At 42.3% G+C, this 27,237-nt stretch overlaps 1 protein-coding gene across 10 annotated transcripts in view; it reads left to right on the top strand.

Annotated features, from left to right (window-relative positions):
* ASPH (aspartate beta-hydroxylase) overlaps window positions 1-27,237 on the top strand; it is a 188,147-nt gene that overhangs the window by 107,256 nt on the left and 53,654 nt on the right. For all 10 annotated transcript variants that reach the window (XM_075920632.1, XM_075920630.1, XM_075920638.1 and 7 more), the window contains 2 exons: window positions 3,715-3,753; window positions 23,910-23,995. In XM_075920632.1, coding sequence (XP_075776747.1) covers window positions 3,715-3,753; window positions 23,910-23,995 — 125 coding nt within the window. The remainder of the gene's footprint in view (window positions 1-3,714; window positions 3,754-23,909; window positions 23,996-27,237) is intronic.

The raw sequence follows: 27,237 nt of genomic DNA on the forward strand, positions 1-27,237 counted from the left end.
GTAAAATGAATTCTGTGTCTCTACCATTTTGAATGAAGCATATATAAACAAACAGGTCTGGTACGCTCCCCTGATTTGTGGATACTCCTGTGTGCTAATTCAGACTGGACCATATCTCGGTAAAGGATTCTAAGCAAGGTACATCCCTATCCTTCCCTGCACTTTTCCATGCCTGCTCTGTTGTGCCCTCAAAGACCATGGATTCTTGGATTTGGCTGTCTTTTCAGTAGTGTAAACCTGTAATTAAAATGTGATAGTAAGGTTGAAAATATATTATCACTTAAATTTCCTCTGCACACTGGGGAAGTACAACTTATATCAAGCTAGTATGAGATGGGTATATAATTGGTTGGAAAACTGTTCCCAAAGAGCAAGTACTTAGCAATGGTTCACAGTCAAACTGAAAGAGCATATCAGATGGGAGCCTGTAGTGATCAGCTGGTTCTGTTCAACATCTTTATCAGTGATTTAGATAATGACATAGAGAATACCTCTTAAAGTGTTTAAAAGTTCTATGGAGAATAGGATTAAAATTCAAAATGATCTGGATAAACTGGAGAAATGGTCTGAAGTATATACCTCTTACTGAGTTTCATCCTATTTTAGTTGCGCAGTAGAATAAACTTCCTGTCAGGATTGTTAACCACTGGAATAAATTGCCTCGGGATGTTGTGGAACCTCCATCACTGGAGATTTTTAAGAGCAGTTTGGACATTATCCACTGTCAGGGATAGTGTACCTAATACTCAATCCTGTCATGATTGCAGGGGACTGGACTAGAAGACCACAAAGTCTGTTCCAGTCCTGTGATTCTTTGATTCCCACTAATTGGAGATGAGCTAGTGATTATGATGTAACTCTTGAAAATAGGAAATTCTGGAATATACTGTAGGCATAATTCATATATTTGCATCAACATATATTTTGTCACATTTGATATAAAACTGTAATAAAAGTATTTGTAAATATTGTAATATAATTATTAAAAGTAACGACAGACTAATAGCTTGTATATTACAGGTTATATGTTTATAGGTATAGTTCATGTTAATTATATATATGGTTGTGTATTTAATATATATCTGCAAGATAGTGCATGTATTTGAATCATGAAAAGGGACATTTTTTCTAATGTGTAAAATATATTCAATTTTAGAAATACTGTTTTTGATGCTACATGAAAAGTAATTAGGTAAATGTTGTGGCAACATCTTTGTCTTCATGGGGGAGGACATTACATTTGCACAACCACTTGCTGACTGCTGAGAGCTGCTCTAGTTGGTACAATCAGTTTAAAGCAAGTTTACCCAAGTGTCTGTGTTAGAATCAGGACACTGGAGTTTTTTTTCAATAACTGCACCATGCTATTGCTCCAGAAATGTTCACTTTTGCACATTGGTCAAAATCAATGATGGCATTTAAGTGTTATAAGCCAGGGTGACAGGGAAATGGAGGTGCTTTGTATGAGAAACAGGGAAAGGGGTTGATGGGTGTGAAAGAATAAGTTGCTGGCAGGACACTTGCAAGGAGATGTCCAATCCTACATCAGATCTGGAGGAGGACAGTTGTTTGCAGTGTTGTAGATGTTTTCAATCCCGGATGTGAAAGACAAGAGGGGTGAGAATATATTTTGTGTAAGATAATATATTTTAAGTCTTCACCATGAAGAATGTATTTAAAACCGTGTGTACACATAAGATCACCTAGACATAAGTAGCATGGGAATGCAGAGGGGAACACTCAAGTATGCAGAAAACAAGGTAAGATGAAGAGCCAAAGGACAAATTAAAGGAAGGTACAATTGATGTCAGAAGTGAGCAAAAGATCAAGGAGAACGAGGATGGAAGAGAGACCTTAAGAATTGCCCAAGAAAAGGTAATTAGTGTTTGAGAGCAAAAGCAGCAGAGAGGACAGAGATCAGATTGGAGAGAATTTAGGATGTAGAGGAGGAACTTGAGGCAGTAGTTCTAGATGGCACATTGAGTGAACTTAGAGATAAAGTGGCGAGGGAAAATAAGATGAGAATATACCTTTTTACTGAGAGAGGAAAAAAACCCTGTAGAAGTAAGCCATGAATGGTAAGGGAAGACAGGTGAGGGGAGGAGATTATTGTACTGGATAGAGGGTGTTGTAGAAGAATAAAGCGTGAGAAAGGAATTAGATGAGTGGGAAGTTAAATTATTCATTATTCATGATTGCATCATTTACTATCCAGTCTTGCCTAATGATTTGTGGGTGGAGTTGAGGTGACAGAGAATTCCACATTATTAAGTTCTATGATTCTATAATAGTCAGATGCATCATTTTGTCAGTTGGAGACTAGGTTGTAAGTCTCTATCAAATACTTTATCAAATACTTTTTCATGGAGACACTGAAGCAGGGACGTAGAAAAATATTTTGTTAAAATGATGCATGCAAATAAGGCAAATGTTTTGTGCAAACAGGTTACTACTACATCTATGAGGGTATTATCAAAAAATGTATTCCCTATCCAAGTGGACTTGTAGAGTTTGAATATTTGGACTTGTGAATCTTTCCCCTTTTCTAATTACTATGGTAATTTGTAGTTTGAAGATTTTTATAATTTTACAGAGGCAAATAATTCTTGCACTCTGACGTTTACTTAATTTACTACTTAGTTAATAACTAAGTACTCTGACGTTTACTTAATTTACTACTTAGTTAATAATTTGACTTGTGCTCTGTAATATAAGGAAAATCCAGAGAATTGAGCGATTTGGACATATTGAAGTAACAGTAACCACTCCATAATTAACGATAGAGAGATCTTCAAATACTAAGCCAGCATTTGGCATATGCACAGGTGTAGTTTTCCTCATAATTTGTGTGTGTGTGAGATTTTGTGCTGCAGATCATTCCAGGATAAAATTTCTAGGAAGTTTAGTAAAAATGAGAAAAAGTTCTAAAGATGTAGTATGTTGAAAATGTAGATATACCTTACTTATTTGTTTCCTTTTCATCAGGTCTCTTGGCCTAGAAATTTCTAATTGGTTTTGGGGGTTTTTTTGTAGTCCTTGCCCAGGAGAATTGTCTTGTAGTATTTTGGAAAGAATTAGGGTGTATGTTACTAAGAGAAATTCTATGAAAACTAGAAATCATAGATCTTGGGCAGACTGCATTGGTGCATTCTTTCAGGCAGAGTTGTATTCTTGATTTTTTCAGTATAAAGCTGACCGAAGTACTAAGTAGGAAAATCAATATATATCACAGATAAAATGTTCATAAACATCTAAATGACTCAAGCCTAAGTTCCATTTTTCAAAACTGACTTTGCACCAAGGATCCAAACTGAGTGGAAGTTAATGAGACATAAACACATTTAAAATTTTTACTCCTATTTACAAGTGGAAGTGAATAGTTAAAATTAAGACCAGTTAATAGAAGCTATAGTACAAATGTAATCAAACATACGGTGGCTGATGAGCCTAGAAGAATTGTATAGTATGTCTGTGTGTGTGAAACTTTTATTTTGAAAAGATTAGAATAATGTTACTAGTTAGCAACCGTCTCTTAGATAAGCTATAAAATACCCAAGTATTTTTGATCAAAATTATTTAAGTGAAAATATGCTGCCATCCAATGGATTATTTGTAATTTAACTGTATCCTTTCCACAGGTTTTGATTTTCCCATAGCATGTTTATACTATTCTTCGCTAAAATGCTTATGGTATTTTTATTTTTAACCTTCCAGGAAAAAATAAAGAAACTGAAAAGGAACAAAAAGAAAAAGGTATTTTTTTTCCTCTTAAGAACTAATATAGTTATTTGACATTGAAGAACAAAGTTATACCTTCTAGGAAATGTGATTTTTTTCAATAAATATATAATTTCAAGTTAGACATGCATAACGTTTGTTTGCTTTTGCAAGTACATTTAATCTTAAAGGAGTTGAGAGTTGTGTTCTCTCAGGAAGTCTCACTAAGGGCTCGTCCAGACTACATCCTTCTGTTGAAAGAGGGATGTAAATGAGCCTGATCAAAAGTACAAATGAAGCATGGATTTAAATATCCTGTGCTTCATTTGCATATTTGCGTCCAATCGCTGTTTCGAAAAAGGGTATTTCAAAAGTGAAACCACAGTCTAGACGCAGTTCTTTCGGGGGGGGGGGGACCCCGCTTTGTTTCTCCTTTGATCGGGCTCATTTACATCCCTCTTTTGACAGAGGGGTGTAGTCTAGTCATAGCCTAATTGTTCTCATACACGTGATGCAAAAGATGGGAATAGCTAATCACAAATAGTCCCACTTGACAAAGATTGAAGCACATTAGCAGAATAGCATGGTGGGAGTTTTTACTATTTCATCCCATGCTGTTCTTCTGTAGATAAGCAAACTATCAGGCACAATTAAAATTGCTGTGTTCTTATAACACAGTCCCTTTGTCCCTCCTGGGAGTACACAGGTATTCTGTATGACAACGTATTTTCCAGAAGAAGTATTTTGAAGGGTTTTCAAAACTCGCTGAAACAAGGATTGGGGCAGGAACAGTGTTTGTTCTGTGTTCGTAGATAGTCTAGCACAACAGGGTCTTGGTCCATAATTGTGGTTCCTGGGGGCTACTATTACATGTATAATTTATTGTTACTAGTACAGACTTTGGAGGGAAAAATTACAAAGCAAATGTTTTCCTATGGAAATGCTACTTAGATATGGAGCTAAAAGCAAATTCTTTGTCCAAAGAAAATCAAGGAGTTTTCCCTTTCTTTTTCCAAACTCCCATTTCTATCTCTTAAAGGTCAGGATACTGTCCCTTAATTTTGTATCTGGTCTGGGATTCAATATATTTCATCCTCAGAGTCCGACACGTGAACCTGTGGGGAGCGAAAGTTCCACATTTAAGATGTAAAGAAGGAAATGTTTGGGTGATAGATTATTTTAAAGTTATTTGAAGTTACTTATGAATTTAGAATATTAGAACTTGTCTGAAGGAGATGAATCACTAGTCATAGTGGAAGTGAGGCTGGCAAATTATATATATATATATATATATATGCTAAAGATAAAAGCTTTTATTATATGGCTGGCTCATATGTGTCATAACCACACATACAGTATACCTGTCAATGAATTTAAAATCCTCGTACAGGAACTTTAGATATTTGTGCAGCAATATAGACTATGCTTAAAGCATGGCTGCATTAGTTAGTACAGTATAAATCTAGTATGAACTAAATCATATGCTAGGTTCAGAAATTCATACTTAACATCATATGCTTGCATTCAGTCTGGAAAAGGGGAGTATATCGTTTAGAGAAAATGGTTTGTGCATTAAATGGACACCAGATGGCAGTAAAAACATCTCTCATTCTACTTTGCTTACAACAGTGCATGAGTCACATTATAATAAGGCATCTCTACTTTACCACCAGGGTTCCTCCATATGTGACTGAATCCCCTGTGGTCAGGCAATGCACATTGAGGCCATGTTTATACTAGTGGATAAGTTTGAATTAAGATAGCTGGAGTTCTGTATGTTACGTGCGTAACTAGAATCAATGTACCTAGATTTAAACTTTGGCGATGTCTCCACAGTGGGAGATTGATGAGAGAAACCCTCCCATTGATCTCCCTTACTCCTTGCGATGAGTACGAGTACCAGGACCGAAAGGGAAGCCCTCAGTATTTGATTTAGTGGGTCCTTACTAGACCGCTAAACCAAACATCAGGTAGACCTCTGGATTGTTGAGCTGCCGGTACGTATGTGGCCCAAGTAGTATTGACTCCTTCACTAAGAGGCATCTATTTCTGCATATAGGAAATGGGGCTACAGGGCTTCCCCCTCCCCTTTCCCTTCTTCCCTTGCGGAAGCATAATTTGTATGTTTCCTGGCTCCTGAGTGCTTAGCCATGCATGTTTTCTTTCAGCATAGTGGATTTTTTGATGAAATTTCCATCAAGATTTTCCCCTCTTAAACTAAGCCTCTCTAGATTGTCGGAGTGTGAGACTGTCTATTTCAGGTGATGTTTCACCCTTTCACCCTCTATTCTTGGGGATGGGGAAACGCTTGACGTATCCTCCCACCCTGCAAGCAGCACATGGCGCTTCAGAGCGTTGCATGCTACTCACAAGGTGGGAGCAAGCTTCACACACTCCCCTGCCCCAAGACCCTAATTGGCCTGGAAGCAGGAGAGAGGCAGGACCTCCATGTGCTGAATCCACCTGCTTGGCGGGACAAATCCGGCCCGGAGGGGCCCTTTTGCCCACCCCTGGTTAAGATGCTTAAAGGATTCTGGGGAATCTGTGGTGTCACGGATTGGGCTCCTGTTTGATCAGATCCTCCTGCTGAGGTGTCCAAAAGCACTGTCAGCTCTGTTGATGGCAAAGAATCTTAAGATTAAACTCTTGGTGTCAGATGTGTTGGTTCAGAAATAGGGTGGTAGGAGAGAAAATGGCCACTAACCTGTATTTAAATATTTAAAAAATAATTTTTTTAGATCATGGACAGAAGCCCTTTTGTCAACAACTGATAGATTGTTACCTTAGACAAGTGGTTCCTAGAAATAATAAAGGGCAATGCACTGCAGTTTGAAAAAATACCCTGTTCCAATTCCCCCATACTTCCCTTTTCAGGGCATGTTCTCATGAGGTTTTTTTTCTGTCAGAAATTCTTCTGATGGATAGGGAGAAGGAGGTACTCAGACATCTGTGGGATTATGGATTTTATTCAGGATACTTCCTGTTGCAGAGAGAAGATTGGTATTAATCTAGTTTAGATTTACAGAAATGGATCAAATTCCTTGGGATGTTTCTCTTTCAGATGCTTACCCTGGTCTCCATTAGAAACCATTAGGAAAGGAATACATAAAATATTATAGAAAATACCACAAGGTCACTTATAATTAGTGACCACACATCCTGTTTTTAAAGGGACAGTCCCATATTTACATCCTCCTGCAAGTGTCCTGAGTCTTTCTTAAAAGCAGACAAATTGTTCTGAATTTTCTGTGTCTCCACATTAGTACTAGCAGGTTCTGCTGCTGCTGGTCAGATCCCTGCTTGACCAATTATGGTGATGGGTATGTAAAACTGGTGGCGGGGCAAAACTGACCACCGCTCCCCCTGCTGGTGCATCAGCACATGGTCTGCTGTATGCCAGCTCTGGGCCAGTAGAGCCCCATCCTCCATCCAGTTTCCAAGCAGCATTGACTGCGCACTGAGCAGCGGTGGCTGGTGACTGAACAGGGACCAGATGGCAACCAGTTACTTGTTGCCTCTGCTGCCCACTTGTCCGTCTTTTATGTGCTCCCCTCTTGCTGCCTCTCACTGCTATGCTCTTTCATGCTCCTAACCCCAGTGCTCCTGCATATCCCCCTCTGCAGAGTGCATCTTTTCCCAATGACCTGTGTACCCCTTGTGTTGCCTAAAGAAGATGCAGCTCCAGGCACTAGGTGGCTCTGCCCTAGGGGCCCAGTCAGGCAAGGAAGGCTGGAGAGTTCTGGCCAGGGAGTGTCAGGTCGGTCTGTCACCCTAGGCCAATGTGAGAGAGGGGTGCGCGCGCGTGGGGGGGGATGTTTCTCTGCCCATGGAACCCTAAAGCCTTAAAGATAAGATAAATAAAAATAATTCAGCTATGCAATATTTGTGTTTAACAGTGTCTCAGTCAACTTGATGTTAATTTGGAAGTTTGTACTGCACAATTCTATTTAATTGCCATTGAACTCACCTGAATATGAGTGATTTTTACCAGATACACTATACACAACATAGGGAAATACGGACACTGTACACCAGCACTTTGAATACCACATGCTGTTTTGATTATCTTATCTCAGAAAAGATGTATTAGAAATGAAAAAGGTGCAGAGAAGGGCAACACGAATGATTAGGATATGGAGTAGCACTGTCATCTTAGGAAAGAGCAGAGGGGAGAGGTGATACAGGTCTATAAAATGATGTGGAGACACTGAATAGCGATGTGTAAGAATGAGAGGACACCAGTAAAATATTAATAGGCAGCAGAGCTGAACCAAACAAAAGGAAGCATTTCTTCATATAACACAGAGTTATGAGGTGAAACTCATTGCTAGGAGATGTTGTGAAGGCCAAAGTGTAACTGGGTTCATACAAGAAGTAGCTAAACTAATGGAGGATAGCTATTAGTTGGTTGATTAGTGATGCAGCTCCATGCTCTGGATGTCCTTAAAGCTCCAACTGGCAGAAGCTAGCAGTGCATGAGAGATGGGTCACTTGAAATTGCCCTAGTCTGTTAATTCCTTTTGAAATATCTGGCACCAGTCACTATCAGAGAGCATACTGAGCTAGATGGACTATTAATCTGACCCAGTATGGCTGTTGTCTCTGTTCTGATGGTCCCTGCACTGTGTTGCTTGGTCATCGCTTCTTAATGGGAGGGTGTCTCAGAATCCCTTTTCTAGTACCAGTTGCTTTGGGATGTGCTCACCCAGTAGTGCCATGTCCTGGACTAGTGTGACACTGCAGGCATTCGTTTGCTGAAGTTTTACTTCTTTCAGGGCCCCTTAACAATTCCATACAGCCAGGGCCAGCTCTAGGCACCAGCAAATCAGGCAGGTGCTTGGGGCGGCACTTTGCCAGGGGTGGCATTTCAGGTAAGCAACCGGTGCCGCCCCTGGCAACGCCTGACCCAGCCCCACCGATTTAAAGGGCCGCGGTCGGGAAACACAGAGAAGCGCAGCCAGCTGGCAGCACCAATGTGCCCTGGAGCCTACTGGCCGCCCCTGTCTTCTCTCCTGCTCCTCACCTCCCCTGTCAACACCTAGCCCCACCCCGCCCCACTGATTTAAAGAGCTGCGGCTCAGTGCTCCCCGGAGCCTGCTGGCCAGTCCCGTCTCCTCTCTGTCCTGCTCAGCCCCGGCAACGCCTAGCCCCACCCCTCCAATTTAAAGGGCTGCGGCAAGTGGCCCAGTGCTCCACGGAGCCTGCTGGCCACCCCGTTTCCTTTCCTGCTCCTCCTCTCCCCCAGCAATGCCTAGCTCTGCCCTGCCCCACCCCGCCCCGCCAAGTTAAAGGGCTGTGGGCTGCGGCTGCGCAGCCAACACTGGCACCATGTGCACTTGGCTCCGGAGCCTGCTGGCCGGCCCTGGCTCCTAGTCCTGAGTCCTGCTCCTCCCTGGTGGCCGCTACCTCCAAGAGCCTCTCCACTCCAAGCCATCAGCCACCCCTCCGCCTACATAGTATGGAAATGCCAGGTAAGATGCCCCCTTTCCGTCTAGGCTTGCCATGTGTCCAGTATTTTTGTTTCCTGTCTGATTTTAAAAAAAATCAGAAAATACTGAACACCTGGCAAACCTACAAACACTCAGCCTGCTGGCCCAGCCCCTGACCTCTCCCCCCAGGCTCCAGCCCTCGACAGTCTGTCCCACAGACCCTTTGAAGTCTGTTCCTAGTATATTTTTCTTCATGTTTGTAGTAGAAGTAGAACCAAAAAAGGATCCAGCACACACATGAGAGAGAGAGAATATGTTTTACACTCTTCAAAGAACCACACATGCTGTTTCATAGATATTTCTTTAAAGCATTAAACTTTGTTGATCTGGGTAAACTTCTGTTTGATGTCTCTAAGGCAAGCTTCATTCCATATATAGGTTTATTGAGCACATACATCTCTCTACTTTCTCTAACACCTCATAAACTTGAATATATAATGGCTACTAACAAGATGGACACAAAAATAATGTGCACATGCACACCCACTGATCTCAGTTTATCTGATAACATAGATGTGTTAGAGCCACATAAGGAGCCACTGCATTTCAAAACAAATCGGCTACGTCTACACTGGCCCCTTTTCCGGAAGGGGCATGTTAATTTCAGCGATCGCAATAGGGAAATCCACGGGGGATTTAAATATCCCCCGCGGCATTTAAATAAAAATGTCCGCCGCTTTTTTCCGGCTTTTATAAAAGCCGGAAAAGAGCGTCTACACTGGCCCCGATCCTCCGGAAAAGGGCGCTTTTTCCGGAGGATCGGGGCCAGTGTTGACGCTCTTTTCCGGCTTTTCTAAAAGCCGGAAAAAAGCGGCGGACATTTTTATTTAAATGCCGCGGGGGATATTTAAATCCTCCGCGGATTTCCCTATTGCGATCGCTGAAATTAACATGCCACTTCCGGAAAAGGGGCCAGTGTAGACGTAGCCATCTAGTTTAACAATACAACGATTTATTGATGTAGTTTAGATGTCTTATGTGCTATAGTTATCATAATTGGTTGACAAGTATGTTTAAACAGAGTGGTATTGTTAGCTGATTGTAATTGGTTTGAAGATTGATTAAGTATAGCCATAAACTACTTGAGTTTTATATGTGGCACAAGTTCTCCCTTCTATTTTTGGTACTTAGTTAAGGAAATATAAACTATTTGTGTTAATAGTTTTTCATGTATTCAAGCCACAATTAAAAAGTAGCCTATTTCTATAAGAACAATAAAGTAGAGGTTTAAGGTACATTTCCCACTCTTGAAAAAGAGCTTTGTGTGAGCTGGAAATCTTGTCTCTGTCACAAAAACAAAACAAAACAAAACAAATTGCCAAGTGCAAACGTGTAAAAGCCAACAAAAAGGGGGGAGGCGGGGCAGCCAACATTTTTTTTTTGCTTGGGGCAGCAAAAAACCTAGAGCCGGCCCTGCATACAGCCTCAAAGTGTGTAAGACTAAAATTTTCCTACTGAGGTTCCACTTTATTTCAAGTTAATTTGGATATAATAAAGTCTTTTTGTTGGGCTCATGGATTGCACTCCTCCTTCGGCCTGTGGTTCTCTGGTCTGCAAATGCCACTCTCGGGTTCAGAGCGTATACAGCTTTACTCCCTGGGGCCTGTGTTTCTTAGGGAGCTCCTTTCCTTTAAAAGAGGATCTCTCTCTTAGCACCTTCTTGGAACTGAGTCCTGATGGCCTTGTATAAGGCTCAGGTGTTTGTTTTTCAATTAACTATTCATTAGCTTGTCGTGAGTTTGGCTTTGCTACTCTTAAAGGGGATAGTCACCATACGACATAGGTTATCAATTTTAATTTTTGTCCTTCCCTTTGTATTTTATCTGTCTGAAAATTGTCTTCCCTTCCAAGGCTTTTCTACCTCTTCTGCTGCACTGAGATGGGGTATCACTCAGAATCTAGCCTAGTCTGCTTTTGAAGATGCATAGTTTTTATAATTCAGATTTGGTTTTGACGTGAATTTTACACTCTCGCTTACAAATCACAAACATATTACTATGCAGACCCTTGTAAAAATACTGCAGAATCTTCTTATAAAGCTCTGTAACTCATGCTAACCCTGTGTGTTCATGCCCATTATTAGACTACTACAGTGTATTATTATGGAAGTCAATATGGACATCTATTTCTGGACTTAATGAGGGATGTATAATCACTTCCTGTGGGTGAAGCCAAAACTCATTAAGAGGTCTGGGCTGATGAGCAAAGAGGGGCTATACCAAAAAATGCCAATACCAATAAGTAATTGTTCTCGGTTATGAGCACCAGCATTAATGTACATTAATAACTAGTTTTAGCAGAAACCCCGAAGAACATTTTATGCTGCAGAGAAAGTCACACTGTGGAATAGCTGCTGCTAAAGATTTATTATAGTCATTAAATCCAACATCTTTAATAGTTCTAAAATACCTAAGCATTTATTGTCTTGATTACATCTCTAGATAAGTTAATTATGGGACATTTTTTGACCATTACACTAGTATAATTTTGAAAAAATCTTTATTCATTGCATTTCTAGCACTTTTAAATAGTCCTATCACACATTTATTTTGCTATCTTCTAATTTTTCATTTCTAGAAACCTATAGAATTATCTGATTATTAGGCCACCTGTAGCTCACCAAGTGAATATTTAGCCCACCAAACTATAGGGCTATGACAGGAGTATTCCATCATCATCAAATTCCCATTTTTCTGCTGCCAGTCGAGAGACAGAGCAATTTCAATAGCTAATTTGTATAATGATGAAGACATAGTTGGGAGCGAAGAAAAAACAGTATTTCCTGAGCAAGTTTTGAATTTCAAGTATAAAGTAGTTAGTGTCCTAGTTTATATGCAATACATAGTAGCTCCTCTTACTATCATTTCAGTGTAGCCTTTGTATCTTTGAAAATAGGACTTAATTTTACTCTTATACTGGAAATACTAAGCTTAATATGATATCTAATGCTAAACGGGAAATTTTTAAGGATGACTGCCGGAAATATCTATTTATTATTACTTTCTCTCTCTTCTGAAGAAGTGAAAAGTCCCCATTCACAGCTCAATGGCAGAAGGACATTCCAGAGACCCAGATCCTTACTGAAAAAGTCCTGCTAACCAGCCTCTCTCTTATATTTAGGAGGACCTAACATCACTTCCTCCATTGATCCCAACTATGACAATGTATCACAGGAACAGACCTTAAAACCACAAGAAGCAGCCCTTGTCTCACTGTAGGCAAACCTGACAACTGATCAAAAACCTAATGAATATTTTGAAACAATAAAAAATCCAGCACTAGCGGCTCCACATAATCTAACAAATAACTAAACATTTTTCCTCTTCAATTACTCTTACACTGAATGGCTCATTTTGCCTGAAAGTGAATACATCAGGGCTGTTTCAGGTGAAGCACCACAAAGTCAAGAATCCTTCAGGGAGAATGCTTTTGTATATGGGAGAGCTGCTTTCTCTCTTATTCTCTGGCCTGCCAGGTGTACTAGCACAGCTTCTCGTTTCTCGTAACAGGATAGTCATGCTAATAGTCTCTTGTCTCTCTCTTCAGGCATGTCAACACTAGGAAATTATTTCAAAATCACTAAAATCAAAATAACTCCCAAAATAACAAAATTGAAATAGCCTTATTCCCCAAGGAAAAGCAGGAGTACAGATTTTGAAATACCCAGTCTGTTATTTCAAAATAACCCCTTAGTGTAGACCAGGGCTTAATGTACTATGGAGTATGGAGGTTCCTCTTATTGTCCTCCTCTGTGTTTAAACTTACTGCACTCATCTGGCTCATTCTTGTTTCTCATTTAGTGCAGGAAAATTTCATACATTTTCAAGCACATGGATTTAATAAAAGTCCTTCAGGAAGCACAGACTAAAGTTTTATTTGTTTCTCAGTAACCTTAAGAAGATCAAGATCACTAGGTTACTTGTGGTGGAGTTTCTGTTCAACAACAGTATCTGAAGACAGACAAGCCCTCAGCCATGTAGAATCTGAAAACATTTCACTAGAGCAATATCAACAACTTTGGTAGAGTGATCTGAATACATGTTTAAACAGCAGTAAGTCAAAGCAGAGTAGCAGGGTCCATGTAGGTGATTAGTTCATGGCATGTTATAGTAGACCACTGTAAATGTAAGCTTGCTGTGCACTGTTTACCTAGCCATGCCCTAGGAGAAGGAACTATTAGCGCTATGCAGCATTAGTCAGACTATTCTTGGAATATTGTGTCCAGTTCGGGTATCCACTCTTCAGAAAGGATGTGGACAAATTGCAGAAGGTTCTGAAAAGAGCTTCAGTAATGATTCAAAGTCTGCACAACTTAGCATTCAGAGAGAGACTAAAGAAGTTCTTATTAGTTAGTTTAGCCAAGAGAAAGTTAAGAGGTGGCTTGGGTACATTTGACAGGGAAGAAATTTCCAATGTCTATTCAATCTACCCAAAAAAATGGCTGGAGGGCCAATGGCTGGAATTTGAAGCTAGATGAATTCAAATGAAAAATAAGGTGCACATTTTTAACAGTGAGGATAAATAATCATTAAAACAATTTGGCTAGGAATGTACATTTTTCCTAGGTATCTTCCTAAAAGATACTATAACTGAATAAGAAGTGACAGGCCTGATATAGAAACTCTCTGACCTGTGTTATGCAGGGGATCCAATCATACTGACCTATTCTGTCTTTCAGATTTGTTATTTTATGAAAGCTTAACTTATTTGGAACTGGTAATGTATCTTTCACTACAATTGTGCTTCATTATGCAGTGTAGATGCACTGTTGCCATTTGTTCATGATGATTCAATTAAAAAATGAGGAAGAGGAAAGACCATTCAATTTGATTCAGAGGGGTTACCGTGTTAGTCTGTTTTAGCAAAAACACTAAGTCTATGTCTACACTGCAAATGAGATGAAGCGTGGAATATCGCCCCGCCTCATTTGCATAATTAATGAGGCTCTGCTTTTTGCACAAGAGGCTTTTGTGCAAGAGCAATTTTTCCTCTTTTCAGGAAGAACAGCTCTTGCACAAGAGGGGCGTTTGTGCAAAAGCCTCTTGCGCAAAAATTGAGTCTCGTTAATTATGTAAATGAGGCACGCGATATTCCATGCTTTGCCTCATTTGCATATTTTTTGTGCAAGAGGGGGCAGTGTAGACCTAGCCTGAGGAGTCCTGTGGCACTTGAAAGACATTTATTTGAGCATAAGCTTTCATGGAGTGGATTCTTCAGTTTTGCAGGGATCTATACAAACGTGCAAAGAAGGAATGTTATGTTACTCTGAAAAGGACCAGTGCTAGTTCAGTCAGGTATTTTCACTTATCAACTGTGGGGTGTGCCACATCCACCCTGATTTTTCCTGTTTTAAGGACAAGAGAGGGGAAGGTAGTCTGGATCAAGTAAACAATCCTTGGCTCTTGGTGTGTGAGCACAGGCCCCACCCTCACTGGTACAACAAGACTATCAGGGTGGACAAAGTAGTTTCCTTCTTGCCTTGGTGGCCCGTTGGCAGATCTGAAGTGTGTGATAGAAAGTGATAGGGAAAGCTAATCTTTCAGTGGTCATAAAGGGGTCCTCCTCAGCTTGGTACGTACTTGGTGTACAGAAGTTCCCTCTCTCTCTTTTGTCTGGTTTGTCTGACATGTTATTACTGTTCTAGAATTATTAAAAATTGTTTATCTTTAAGAAACGCTGAACTAGAAGTATGTCCTGCGGCACACCAGTTGGAGGTGTGCTGCAGAGAGAACAGAATTTTTTTTTTTTTTCCTCAACAACTTTTCCCTGGGGCAGTGTTTCCCAAACAGTGCCCTGCAGAACCCCGGGGTTCCATGAAAAAATTCTGCTTCCCTGCCCCTGCAGAGCCCGTAGGCAGCTCCCGCTGTGGCTGCCCCCTCCCCAGCCCGCAGGACGGCCTCTGTCCCAGGGGGGTTCCACTGCTGCCTGTGGGGAACCCGGCTTGGGCTCTGCTGCCGCTCCCCCCCCCCCCCCCCCGCCTGGGGCGCACTCGAGCTCTGCTACCCCTGATGTGCTGCTGTTCTCTCTCCCCTGCACCCCTCCCCAGCCTGCTGGGGAAGTGGCAGAGTTTAATCTGGTGGGGATGGTTGGGGTTTCTACTCCCTGCCCTGCCTGGGGTGTGTGGTGTGTGTGTGTGTGTGTGTGTGTGTGTGTGTGTGTGTGTGTGTGTGTGTGTGTGTGTGTGTGTGTGTGTGTGTGTGTGTGTGAACTGAGCTCTCCACCCGATGCCCGCCGCCCCCCCCCCCCCCCCCAAGTAACAAGAGCATGCTCCCTGGAGGCTTTCACTGCTGCAGCAGGGTGCCAAGCCAGGTAAGTTTCCCCACTCATGCCCAGACCCCGCACCCCAACCCCTGCCCCACCAAGAGTCCACATTCCCAGCTTGCTCTGACACCCTGCCCCAAATCCCCTCCTGCACCCTCCCTTCTGGCCAGGCACCCTGCCCCAATACCCGCTCCAGGCCAGACATTCTGCGACAAGACCCCTCCTCTACCCTCCCTCCTGGCCAGACACATGACCTTATTTAGCATTTGTTTATTATTATCCTTACTTTTTTGTGGCCTATGATTTCAGCTCCATGTACCAGACTCTTATTAGGGCAGTCTTCCTGGGGGAAGGGAGGGGTAAGTGACCCATTTCCACCCCCCCCCCCCCAAGTCTCCTAGGTCCAGTGGTTGGGTTTTTTTTTTGTTTGTTTGTTTTTTTCCCCTCAACAAATTTTCCCTGGAAGCGGCTTGCTTTTTTTGTGTGTGTGCGCGCGCTTGATTACTTGACAAAAAACCCCTTGGTCTTACCCATTAAAAAAAAATTGTTTGGTGTTCCTCAGTCTTGCAATAACAGCCTGGAGGGTGTTCAGTTACCATCCTGGATAAAGAAACAGTTCTAGTTTCTTCTGATGTCCTCTCTTGGGTGAGAAAAAATTATACTGGTGCTTTTAAGCAAAGGGATAAAATACTGGACTATAATAGAGTTTAAAGAGAAGCTGGATAAATTCATGGAGGTTAGGTCCATAAAAGGCTATTAGCCAGGGGATAAAATGGTGTCCTTGGCCTCTGTTTGTCAGAGGCTGGAGAGGGATGGCGGGAGACCAATCGCTTGATCATTGTCTTCGGTCCACCCTCTCTGGGGCACCTGGTGCTGGCCACTGTCGGTAGACAGGATACTGGGCTAGATGGACCTTTGGTCGGACCCAGTACGGCCGTTCTTATGTTCTTACTGTATCCTGGAGGGACAAAATATACCTCCTCTTCTGAGCCTGATATATTGCGCTACTGGTATCTCACCCTTTAACTTTTCAAAGATGTGATCAGTTAAAAGTGCCTATATGTAAATATTGTTGATGAATATAAATAGTTGATGAATCGTGTGTATAAGAGGGCAATTAAAATAACTTGCAATCTATTAAAACCCAAATGATACAATGCTTCTTGACATAAAAATAAGATATGCATTATTCATCAGCGTTAATATTACAGCTTATTTTGTCTTATTTTGATCAATGAAAATAAGGTCTTCCTTTAGGTGACATGTTCCATAATTAGAAATGAGTCATGGACTATGAAATCTGATCTCCTCTGTGAAATCTGTCTTTCGTAAGGGAGGGGCAAAGCAGGGCTGGGGAGCTTGGGAGTTCCAGCCTGGGCTTGGGAGGGACGGGACGTGATTCCCCTGCAGGGGCCACTTCTGGAACAAGAAAAGACCTACCTTAACTAACCTCCCACAACTGCAGGAAGCTTCATGGGGGTGCCTGGGATAGCCCCCAATTCAAGTGGACAGGCTGCAGCCAGAGCTGTCACCCCCCCCCATCTCATTAACCCTGAAATTGATAAGACCCTACCCATTGTTGAACAACAGAAATTGTTTTGAGAGAGGTGTTTATATGCCACCAACTCATTTTTGAGTAGTTCTGTTACTGGGGATGTGTCTAGACTACATGGCTCTGTCAACAGAGCCATGTAGGTTAGTTTACTAGACATACCCAAATGAAGCAGCGATTTAAATGTCTAGTAAACTAATCTACATGGCTCTGGCAACAGAGCAATGTAGTCTAGACACCCTGGGTAACACACGTGTTCCTTTATCCAGGATGGTAATTGAACACCCTCCAGGCTGTCCTTGCAAAACCAGAGTGATTAGTGATTAGCATGATTATTAGTTTGGTACTTGAACAGAGAATGGAAATCTCCTCAGTGGTCATATCAGTCTGTATTTGTTTAGGAAGGGGTTTTCCCCCCAGAAACCAGATTAGTTAGATTCTTTCTAATGTCTAATTTAACAGATGTGACCTCAGCTGTTAACTTCTTTCAAGTGTAATAATCCTTTATGTATAATTTATCAAAATACCCCTGCAGGGAGACTACAGACTACATTTAATATACTGGAATACTTGATGGTTATATTGAAAGCCCCCAGATGAATCCTGCAGCATCTCACTAAAATGAGCAGATGAAAATGATTGCCCTTTATGTAATCTTTACTGTGTCGTTTTAGTTAGTGCCTCACAGCTGAATAATGTTTATGTTAACAGTTTGTTTTCCACTTTGCATATTGGCTTCCTGCTGGTATAGAATTGATGTTTAATTTTAAGGGGAATAAAAATATTATTTTGTTGAAACAGAGGAAGGACTCTTCCAACCCTCATCTAAACCAGATGTCAGGAAAAAGGAAGAATTCTTCTCTGAGAAAGGATATACCGAGTCTCTATCTGCCCAATTTACAGTGCTAGGTTTTTATCCTTGTAATTTCTTTTGTGTTGCTGTTTTTCTGATCTCCCCTTTCTTCCTTCTCATATCTGTATGTACAGCATTGTCCTCCAATCAATAGGAGTAGCTCTTGTGTGGGGCAAGCTGTCCCTTTTCCCCCTACAGAAATTTACCATTCCCATCCTCAACAGGTTTGAGAAGGGCAAGACCCAAAGTGTAAAGTAGCTCTGGTGTATGTTACCACTAGGCCCTAGTCATGAGACATGCAACTTTCCTCCATTAATGATGGTGGCCAGTTTCTTTGCAGTTAGTTGTTATTTCAGTTACATCCTGATTGATGCTGTAAGAACTGAGAAATAAATTCTGAAAGGTCACAAATCTAGAAAGTTTTTCTATCTTTTTTTTCCGTAGACAGAGTTCTAGTGCCCACAATTTTGTTACTTCTAGTATTCAGAGCCAAAATTAACTCAAGTACAGTAGTATTTAAAATCAAGTCATATACAGTAAAACTCCATTAGTCCGGCATCCAAAACTCCGGGATTCCTGATGGTCCGGCACCCGGAACCCGGAAGTGCTGGGGCAGCGGGACAGGCTTCCCCCATTCAGCTGCAGCTGAAACTGACCAGCAGCTGAATCGGAGAAGCCGGGAGCAGAGCAGCTGGGGTGCTGCCGGGTTGGTCTTGTAGCACTGCCCCTCAGGGCTGCGGGATCAACCCGGCAGCACCCCAGTTGCTCTTGGGGACGCCTGGGGCAGAGCAGCTGGGGTGCTGCCAGGTAGGTCTCGTAGCGCTGCCCCTCGGGGCTGCGGGACCAACCTGGCAGCACCCCAGTTGCTCTTGGGGATGCCTGGGCCAGAGCAGGTGGGGTGCTGCCGGGTTGGTCCTGTAGCACTGCCCCTCGGCGCTGCGGGACCAACCCGGCAGCACTCCAGCTGCTCTGCCCCAGGTGTCCCCAAGAGCAGCTGGGGTGCTGCCGGGTTGGTCCCGCAGCCCCGAGGGGCAGCGCTACGGGACCAACCGGGCAGTACCCCAGCTGCTCTGTCCCAGGCGTCCCCAAGAGCAGCTGGAGTGCTGCTGGGTTGGTGCCATAGCGCTGCCCCTCGGCGCTGCGGGACCAACCCGGCAGCACCCCAGCTGCTCTATTGCAGGCATCCCTGAGTCAGCTGCTGCTGAAACTGACCAGCAGCGGCTGAATCAGGGACGCCTGGGGCACAGCTGGACTATCGTAAGGGGGGGCTATGAGGGGTCTGGGGTGGCATCCCCTCCCACCCCACTCCAGTACCCTCATAGCCCCCCCTTCTGATAGTCCGGCATATCTGATAATCCGGCACCCCCTGGGTCCTAAAGGTGCCAGATTATCGGAAGTTTACTGTATTTAGAATCCAAAAGCATATAAGCTAATGGGTTGTCTCACCAGAACAACTTTGTCATGAAAATATTGTGCTGAAGGCACATCTTCGGTTGCTCATATGCCATAAATCTTTCTTTTTAACAGGTACAATCCTAAAGATAAAGAGAGGGAGGGAATATGATCTATTTGGAGTCCGAATACCTGATTTCTGTTGGTGGTTCATCCACTGACTTGCTGAATTTGGCAATTTGATTGATCTTATCTGTTCTTCAGTATTTAGATTATAAGCTCTTTACAGCAGAGACTATCTCTTATTTATATTTCTGCACATAACACAATGGTTTTAATCTCATTTGGGTACTAGAGATATTACTGTAAGGATATCAGTGGAGGAAAGCCTTTGAAAATCCTGTCCTTAAAATGGACAGGGATTCTGTGCATTTAAGCAACCCTAGATATTTTGGGAGTAATTGGCGACTACATGGATAATGAGACAATCCAAAGGCACATTAGATGAGTGAGGAGGAGGGAAATGTTATAAAGCCTTGCTTCAGGGGCTATACCAATCACTAGCTGGTGGGAAGATTTCTAATGGCAAGATTTTTCATAATTGTTCATTACTAGGTTTCTGGCACTATATAGCATATAGTGCTGGTCTGGATGATCCACCAACATGGTCCTCTTGTGTCATAAACCTGTTCCTCTTGTGGTGTAGATCAGTACAAAAGAGAGACCTAGCAAGACAGAATATCAGCTTAGACCACAAAGTAAAATGAAGATTTATTAAATCCTCCACTGGGATCAAAAGAACTATACTATATTATGTATGTTAATGGTTTTGTGTTAAAGAGCATTGCATTTTTCACTCCAAACCATATTCACTAGCATAGTTCATATGACATTGTGCAATTTGAGAGAGGCTGGTAATGAAATAATGTTCTGTGTTTACATATTATGTAAAACACTCAGAGGATCAATTTGATTATATCATAGTTATCTTGATGGAGTTATTTTCTTCTGTACTCATCTACAAGTGTTCATTTCAAAGAATGAGAGAGAGACAATTAAATTGTTAGGAAAGCAAAAACAATCAGTTAATGAAAAGAGATTTTCAGTTTCTTCTCTATGTTGTTTAGTAATAAATACTAAGTAGGAGCAATTTTTAAAAAAAATATTTTATAGGTTCTCCTTTTCTTACAAAGCAATTTTTGAAACCCAGTTAATCACGGTGTTCTTTCAGGAATCAATCAATAGGCTTAAAACAATGGTAAAAAATATGTGCTTTTATTGTATTTTTTTATCTAAGGATCCCAAAGTGCTTTATGTACTAAACATTTCAGAACAGCCGCTATAAGAGGGGTAAGATACTTTATGCAACTTTTAGATATCACCACCTCTGAAATGTAATTTAGCTATTGTTTAACAGTTCACAGTAATGCTAGATAACGGCTTATAAAGAAAATATAAAAGAATACTCTCTCCACGTGAAACTTCAGGAGGTCATAAAAATGTAATTACTAGAATTAAAGTTTGGATCAGACACAAGAGTGTTACGCAAAACCTGCATGTTTAATTAACACAAGCAGTTAGGACTAGGAGCAAGTAAAACATTTTAGCTAATGTTATATTCACTAAAAAGTACAGTTTTGGTCAATTCAAATGATTCATAACTTTGTGTTGCGTTAACTAAATAGTTAGGACTGAACTAAAAATCTTAATATATAAAGGAGAATGTTTGTATGTTTGTGCTTTGATAACTTGGGAACTATAAGAGCTACCTCAACCAAACTTGGCATGGGGTAACCTTTCCTCCAGAAGAAGGTTTTAAGGTACTTTTGGCAGTGCAGGGAGAAGCAGCTTCTCAGGGGAAGCGTCGGGGACAGTCACTCACTAAGGCTGGTGGTGGAAGGGCCACGCTCTGAGTGGCAGCTGCCCGGCTTACCTCTACCAGCCTGTTCCACTACTCAGGTGCCCCCCTCCTCCCTGCCACCCATGATGTCACTCGGCCCAGGCCTGCCCCCTCCCCTCTGGTGGTGGCCGAGGGTTGCCAAGCGGCGGGGTGGAGCTCGCGGCTGCTGCTAAGGGGTGGTGGCAGGTGCAGTGGGACAAGCCCAGCGGGGAGGTGACGGTGGCGGCGGCGGCGGGAGCAGCCCAGGGTCCAGTGCAGCTTCCTGGTCTTGTGGTGGGGAGCCTAGCACCTGCTTGCTGTGGCCCGCAGGAGAGGGGAGCCCCCGGCACAGCCCCATAGTGTGGCAGGTAGAGAGGCAAAAGTTTTGGGGCGGGCAGTGGGGTCGTTGCCCCCCACGGCACCTGCAGCCCTGGGCAAGAGCTGGGTCGCCCCACCCACCCTAGGTCCTGTGCTTGCCCTCTTCCATCCTCCCCTCACATGGGGCACTCCCAGCAGGACCCCACCGCCCACCCCGAGCAATGCCGGGTAACTCCAGCTAGTATCAATATATTTCAGTATCATGAGCTTTCATGGGCAAAATTACTTTTGCCCATGAAAGCTTAAGGTGCTACAGGACTACCTGTGGTTATTTTTAAAGTTACAGACTAACCCGGCTACCCCTTTGAGACTTTTAATATATTTTAGAAATATGTAAATGGAATGTTTTGTTTCAACTCAGCTTGAAAATGTTCATTTATATTTTGGCTATTTTGGAGGATGCTGTTTAATCTATAGCTCAGTCATTCAGACACTTGCTGGGGATGTGGGAGGGACTGGTTTCAGGTTCCCCCTCTGACTAAGGGATTGGAACATAAGTGTCTCACATTATACGAAATGGATATTCTGATGGGGTGCATCTACACAGCACCTTTAGTTTCAAATAAGCTACACAATTTGTGCTACGCAAATTGCGTTGCTTATTGCGAGTGTATTTTGAAATAGCTTATTTCATAATTTGGTACTGTCTACACGGCACCAAATTTCGAAATAACTCACTATTCCAAAATGCCCCTTAGCCCCCGTGAAATGAGGTTTATCAGGATGTTGTAATAAGCTGCCTGTTATTTCAAAATCTATTTCAAAATAACGGGCTGCTTTGATATACGCAGAATAGCCTGCAGCCCATTTTGAGAAACACTGTCTGAGAGAGAGAAGGTGATTCAGTAAATGGCACCTTTGCTAGAGTTTCATAGCAATATTGGTTTAGGGCTAAGCTATACATATTGGGCAAAATTGTGTCCTTAGCCATGGGAAATATGGTGTTTATTTTTAACTGTACTGTTACTGCATAGCACTGGCCCCTTAGAAGGGAAGAGACCCATACATCTGTGACTGGTCACTCCCAGTTGGACTTGACAAGGCACTTGGTGCCTACAAAGAAAGACATCAGGGGAGTCATGGCAAACCAGACCTTCAGTCAGCCAGAAGAATGGCATTTAATTTCATTTGCCATTTTGTCTCCTAGTCACCTAATTTTGTGAGATCCCTTTGTAACATTCCACAGTCAGCTTTGGACTTACCTATTTTGAATAATTTTCTATTATCTGCAAACTTTGCTGCCTACCTGTTCACCTCCCTTTTCTAGATCATTTATGAATATTTAGTGTAATGAGTAGGTTAAGAGGTAACAAGATAATTGAGAGAAAATTTCTGATAGTAGAGGATTCTTTAACCAAACATAATCAGATCCAATAGGTAGAATCCATTCTAGCTAGATAAATTTGAATTCAAAATAGATTTAAGTATCTAGCAGGATAATTTACTATTTGAAAAATATACCAAAGGATGAGATGGATTCTGCATCACAAGAGATCTTTAAATCACGATGGGATACAAATCCCAGTGAAAAAATAATTGTGGCATGGGAAAATATGTTTCTGTAGAGTATATGTTGTTAAACTAATTTAGAGTGTTTTCAGTCAAAAAATATGTCTGTATATGTCTAAGTAGCAGTTTGGCAGAAAAGGGCCTGGAGATTACAGTGGATGAGAAGCTGGATATGAGTCAACGGTATGCCCTTGTAGCCAAGGAGGCTAATGGCATATTAGGGTGCATTAGGAGGAGCATTGCCAGCAGATCTTGAGAAATTATTATTCCCCTTTATTCGGTACTGGTGAAGCCACTTCTGGAGTATTGCATCCAATTCTGGAGCCCCCCATTATAGAGAGGATGTGGATGCACGTGACCTACAAGGAGAGGCTTAGGGATTTGGGCTTATTTAGTCTGCAGAAGAGAAGAGTGAGGGGGGATTTGATAGCAGCCTTGAACTTCCTGCATGGAGGTTCCAAAGAGGATGGAGAGAGGCTGTTAGCTGTAGTAATGGATGGCAGAACAAGTAGCAATGGTCTTAAGTTACAGCAGGGGAGGTCTAGGTTGGATGTTAGGAAAAACTATTTCACTAGGAGGGGGGTGAAGTACTGGGATGGGTTATCTAGGGAAGTGGTAGAATCTCCATCCCTAGAGGTTTTTAAGTCTCAGCTTGCAAAGCCCTGGCTGGGATGATTTAGTTGGGATTGGTCCTGCTTTGGGCAGGGGGCTGGACTCAGTGACCTCCTGAGGTCTCTTCCAGCCCTATGATTATATTATTCTATGATTCTGTACCTTATCGGGTTGTGATTAAAGGAATCTTCCAAATAAAACTCTTGTCAGAGAAAGTTCAAGGGAAAGTCATAGTGGATTTTTGTCTTTTTCCTTAAACATTTCTAGCTGTGAAGAAGAAACCCAAACTCTTTAACAAGTTTGATAAGACTATTAAAGCTGAACTGAATGCTGCAGAAAAGCTACGTAAAAAGGTAGGTTTGAATTCTTTCTCTGGATAATATAAACCATGGCTACAAACTAACAGTCACAAAAATAAAAGGGATAATGAATTTGATATTTGTTTCTGTTTTTCCCTAAGAATTTGACACACATTTGATTGTACTTCAATGTTCATTTTAGCTTGGTCATTCACCTTTCATCCTTTTAGATCATAATGAATGTTCCATCATGTCTGTCATAGACTGTTTTGTAAAATTTACGTCTTAACCATTAATTGAATTTTGTAAATGTTTGCATCTTTGTCTCTAGGTGCATATACAAAATATTTTAAAAATTTGAAGACCCTGGTCAATGGATATACTGACAATGCATATCCAATTGTAAAATAAATATACTTTTCTATCACTGCAGGTAAAAACCTGAGTGAACAGACTCATTTTACAAATTGTCTTGAAGATCAATAAATTATGGCTCTGTCTTACTAATGGGTACACATAGCACCTATCCCTCTAGTGACATGTGCAAATTGAATCACTGCTACCAAAAAGCACACTGGCTGATCTCAGTTATCTTTAAAGCGATTAAGGAGATAGCAAATTCTGCAGATAAATAAAATCATATCAATTGATGACACCACCACAGGTTAAAATCTTTTAAAATCTTATTTTATTTTTATGAAATATAAATGCAAACAAAGCAAAAGATATAAAATATATATGCACAAGATGAAAAAATCACATGGATAACAAAATTCAGTATTCATTTTTTGTAAAACATGGGGAAAAAAACTAACCCAAACCCATCAACAAAAAACCCTAAACCCATAGAGACCACACAGGGCATCGGTTGTTAAAGTAACTAAATAAATATACAAGTGAGAACACAACCTATGAGTTTTGGGGACTAATATATATTAAACTGCAAATGGATGTATTAGTTAGCCTCTTCCCCCCCACAAGTATTGCTATTTTCTATTGATGCAGTAATAAGGCAATCTGTGTAGGAGGAATGAATTGTAGATTTCCATTTTCTGATAACTCTTTTGGCCACTAAAACACTGTAATCCATTTTAATGTGAACAGGTAATGTATCATTCTGCACCTCTTCAAAGCACAGGCTTGGAGAAGGAAAAATAGCAACACTTAAAAATAGCACTGACTATGGTGTTAGAGAACACGAATGTTTTTGACAGAAATTGATGATATGTGAAAGGTTGGTATGGGGCTGTTGGCCTCTCCAACATTCACTGCATGTTACCGATGTAGCCTTAAGCAAACTTTCCGGAGTCTCGTAATGCCTTTTTAATATCTGGTTCTGGAACTTTTGAAGTATCTTTCACATTAAGCCAGATACCCTCCCAGGTTTATGTTGTTACAATAAGGCTAAGTTCTTTTCTCCATTTTTCTTTGAGACCCAGAGTGAGTGAGTAATGCAAAGCTTTAAGCCACCTATAAGTAATTCCTTTTGTTTCCAAGTTTCTTAACATGTTCTGCTAGAGGTGAGAGAGTTGAAACAGACCAATTGCCCCCCTCCGTTGCATGAATCCTTCAGCATAGCTGCTGAACGAAAGAAATCCCAGGCTCTGGTATTTGTTGTACGTGTAATCAAGGAGACCAGTCTATTATCTTGTATCATATCTTTAATTATTGTTAATGTTTTTTCTAGCCATATTATTTAAGTGTAGATCTGGCTTTGATCCTGAGGGCAGGGTAATTCCATAGTGGTACAAGAATTAAGATCAGAAGCTGTCATCATCTTCCCAGGATGCCCCAGGGAAATGCACAGATTGGATTTTTCCTTACGTGTGGGGATAGTCTCTTAAAGAGGGAACCAAATAGCAAGGCCATTGTGGGTGCGGGGCCAGAGAACCGTTTTTCTGTGAGGGGCCGTTGACCCACAGAAAAATCAGTCGGGGACCACCCGCAAGCAAAAAAAACCCCAAACCCCTCACATGTGGTCAAGGCTTGGTTAACTCTTTTGGTTGCCTGGAGCTATTAGATTTGGTGGGGCCAAAAATGAGGAGTTCAGAGAGTGGGAGGAGACTGTGGATGTGGGAAGGGGTGTGCTCTTTGGGGTGGGGATGGTATTGAGGTGTTTGGGATGTAGGAGGGGACTATCGGGTAGCGCCAAGGGGCTTGGAGTGTGTGAGGAGACTCGGGTTGGGAAGTTGGACTGCAGGGGAGGGGTCTGGGCAAGAATTAGGGTCCTGGAGTGGGCTCAGGTGCAGGGCACAGAGTTGGGGAATAGGTTGAGGCAGCTCCTATTCGGTGTGTGTGGGAGGAAGCAAGTGGCTTACGTGGGCCAAGTTGATCTGCTCTTACCTGCAGCCAGGGATTCCTGACCAATGGGAGCTGCAGAGGCAGAGCCTGCAGGAGAGAGCTGTGCGGGGACAGAGCTTCCCCCGGTGCTCACGGCCATGTGTGTCCAGCTCGGTGGGCGGAAGTGCTTGTAGCCGCTTCCCCCAGCTAGGCGGGGCTGGATAACTCGCTAAGTCTTTAGTGCGTATAGCCCAAGGTCCTGAGCTAAGAGAACTTGCTAAATGATCTGGACTTTTGTGAGGGCTTCCTTTAGCCTGGGCCCCTGGGCTGTAGCCCCTAAAGCCTCTTCCTTAATCTGGCCCTGTCTAGTGGAAACGGGCTTGGGGTACTGGCACTTGTGCTCCGAGGCTCAAGGTTTCTGGCTCCCTAGCACAGAAACTTGCTGTGGACCTGATCAAATTAAGGAGAGGGCCAGAAGTTCCCCACATCTACTTCAAAGCCTACATTTCCATCCAGTCTTCCTTTCTGTTCAGCCAATTGCTCAGACAAACAAGTTTGTTTATGTTTACAGCAGGTAATACTGCCTGCTTCTTATTTACATCACCGGAAAGCATTTACATGACACCTTTGTTGTTCCTCCCTCCCACACTGTTGTTCCTCCCTCCCACACATGGCTGGAGCTGTGTTGCTATGGGCACTGTGCAAAACTTTGTCCTCGTTTTGCTCTTGCCTGCATGCTCCACCACTGTAGCCCCCATTGGCCAGGAATCCCAGCTAATGGGAGCTGCAGCAGGCAGTGCCTGCAGGAGGGCTAAACACATTATGGCCTTCACTGAGCCATCTGCTTCCCCCACTCCCAAAGGGGAGCTGCCCCATGTAAGTGCCCCCACCCTGATCCCCTGAACCAGCCCCAAGCCCCCACCTGTGCCGGTAAGTCACTAACTCCTTCCCAGACTGCAGTCTCCAGCCCTGAGCCCCTCCAGCACCCGAATTCCTGCTAAGGCCCTGCACTTCCT

The sequence above is a fragment of the Pelodiscus sinensis genome, chromosome 2 (assembly GCF_049634645.1).
Source record: "Pelodiscus sinensis isolate JC-2024 chromosome 2, ASM4963464v1, whole genome shotgun sequence".
NCBI classification, from domain to species: Eukaryota; Metazoa; Chordata; order Testudines; family Trionychidae; genus Pelodiscus; species Pelodiscus sinensis.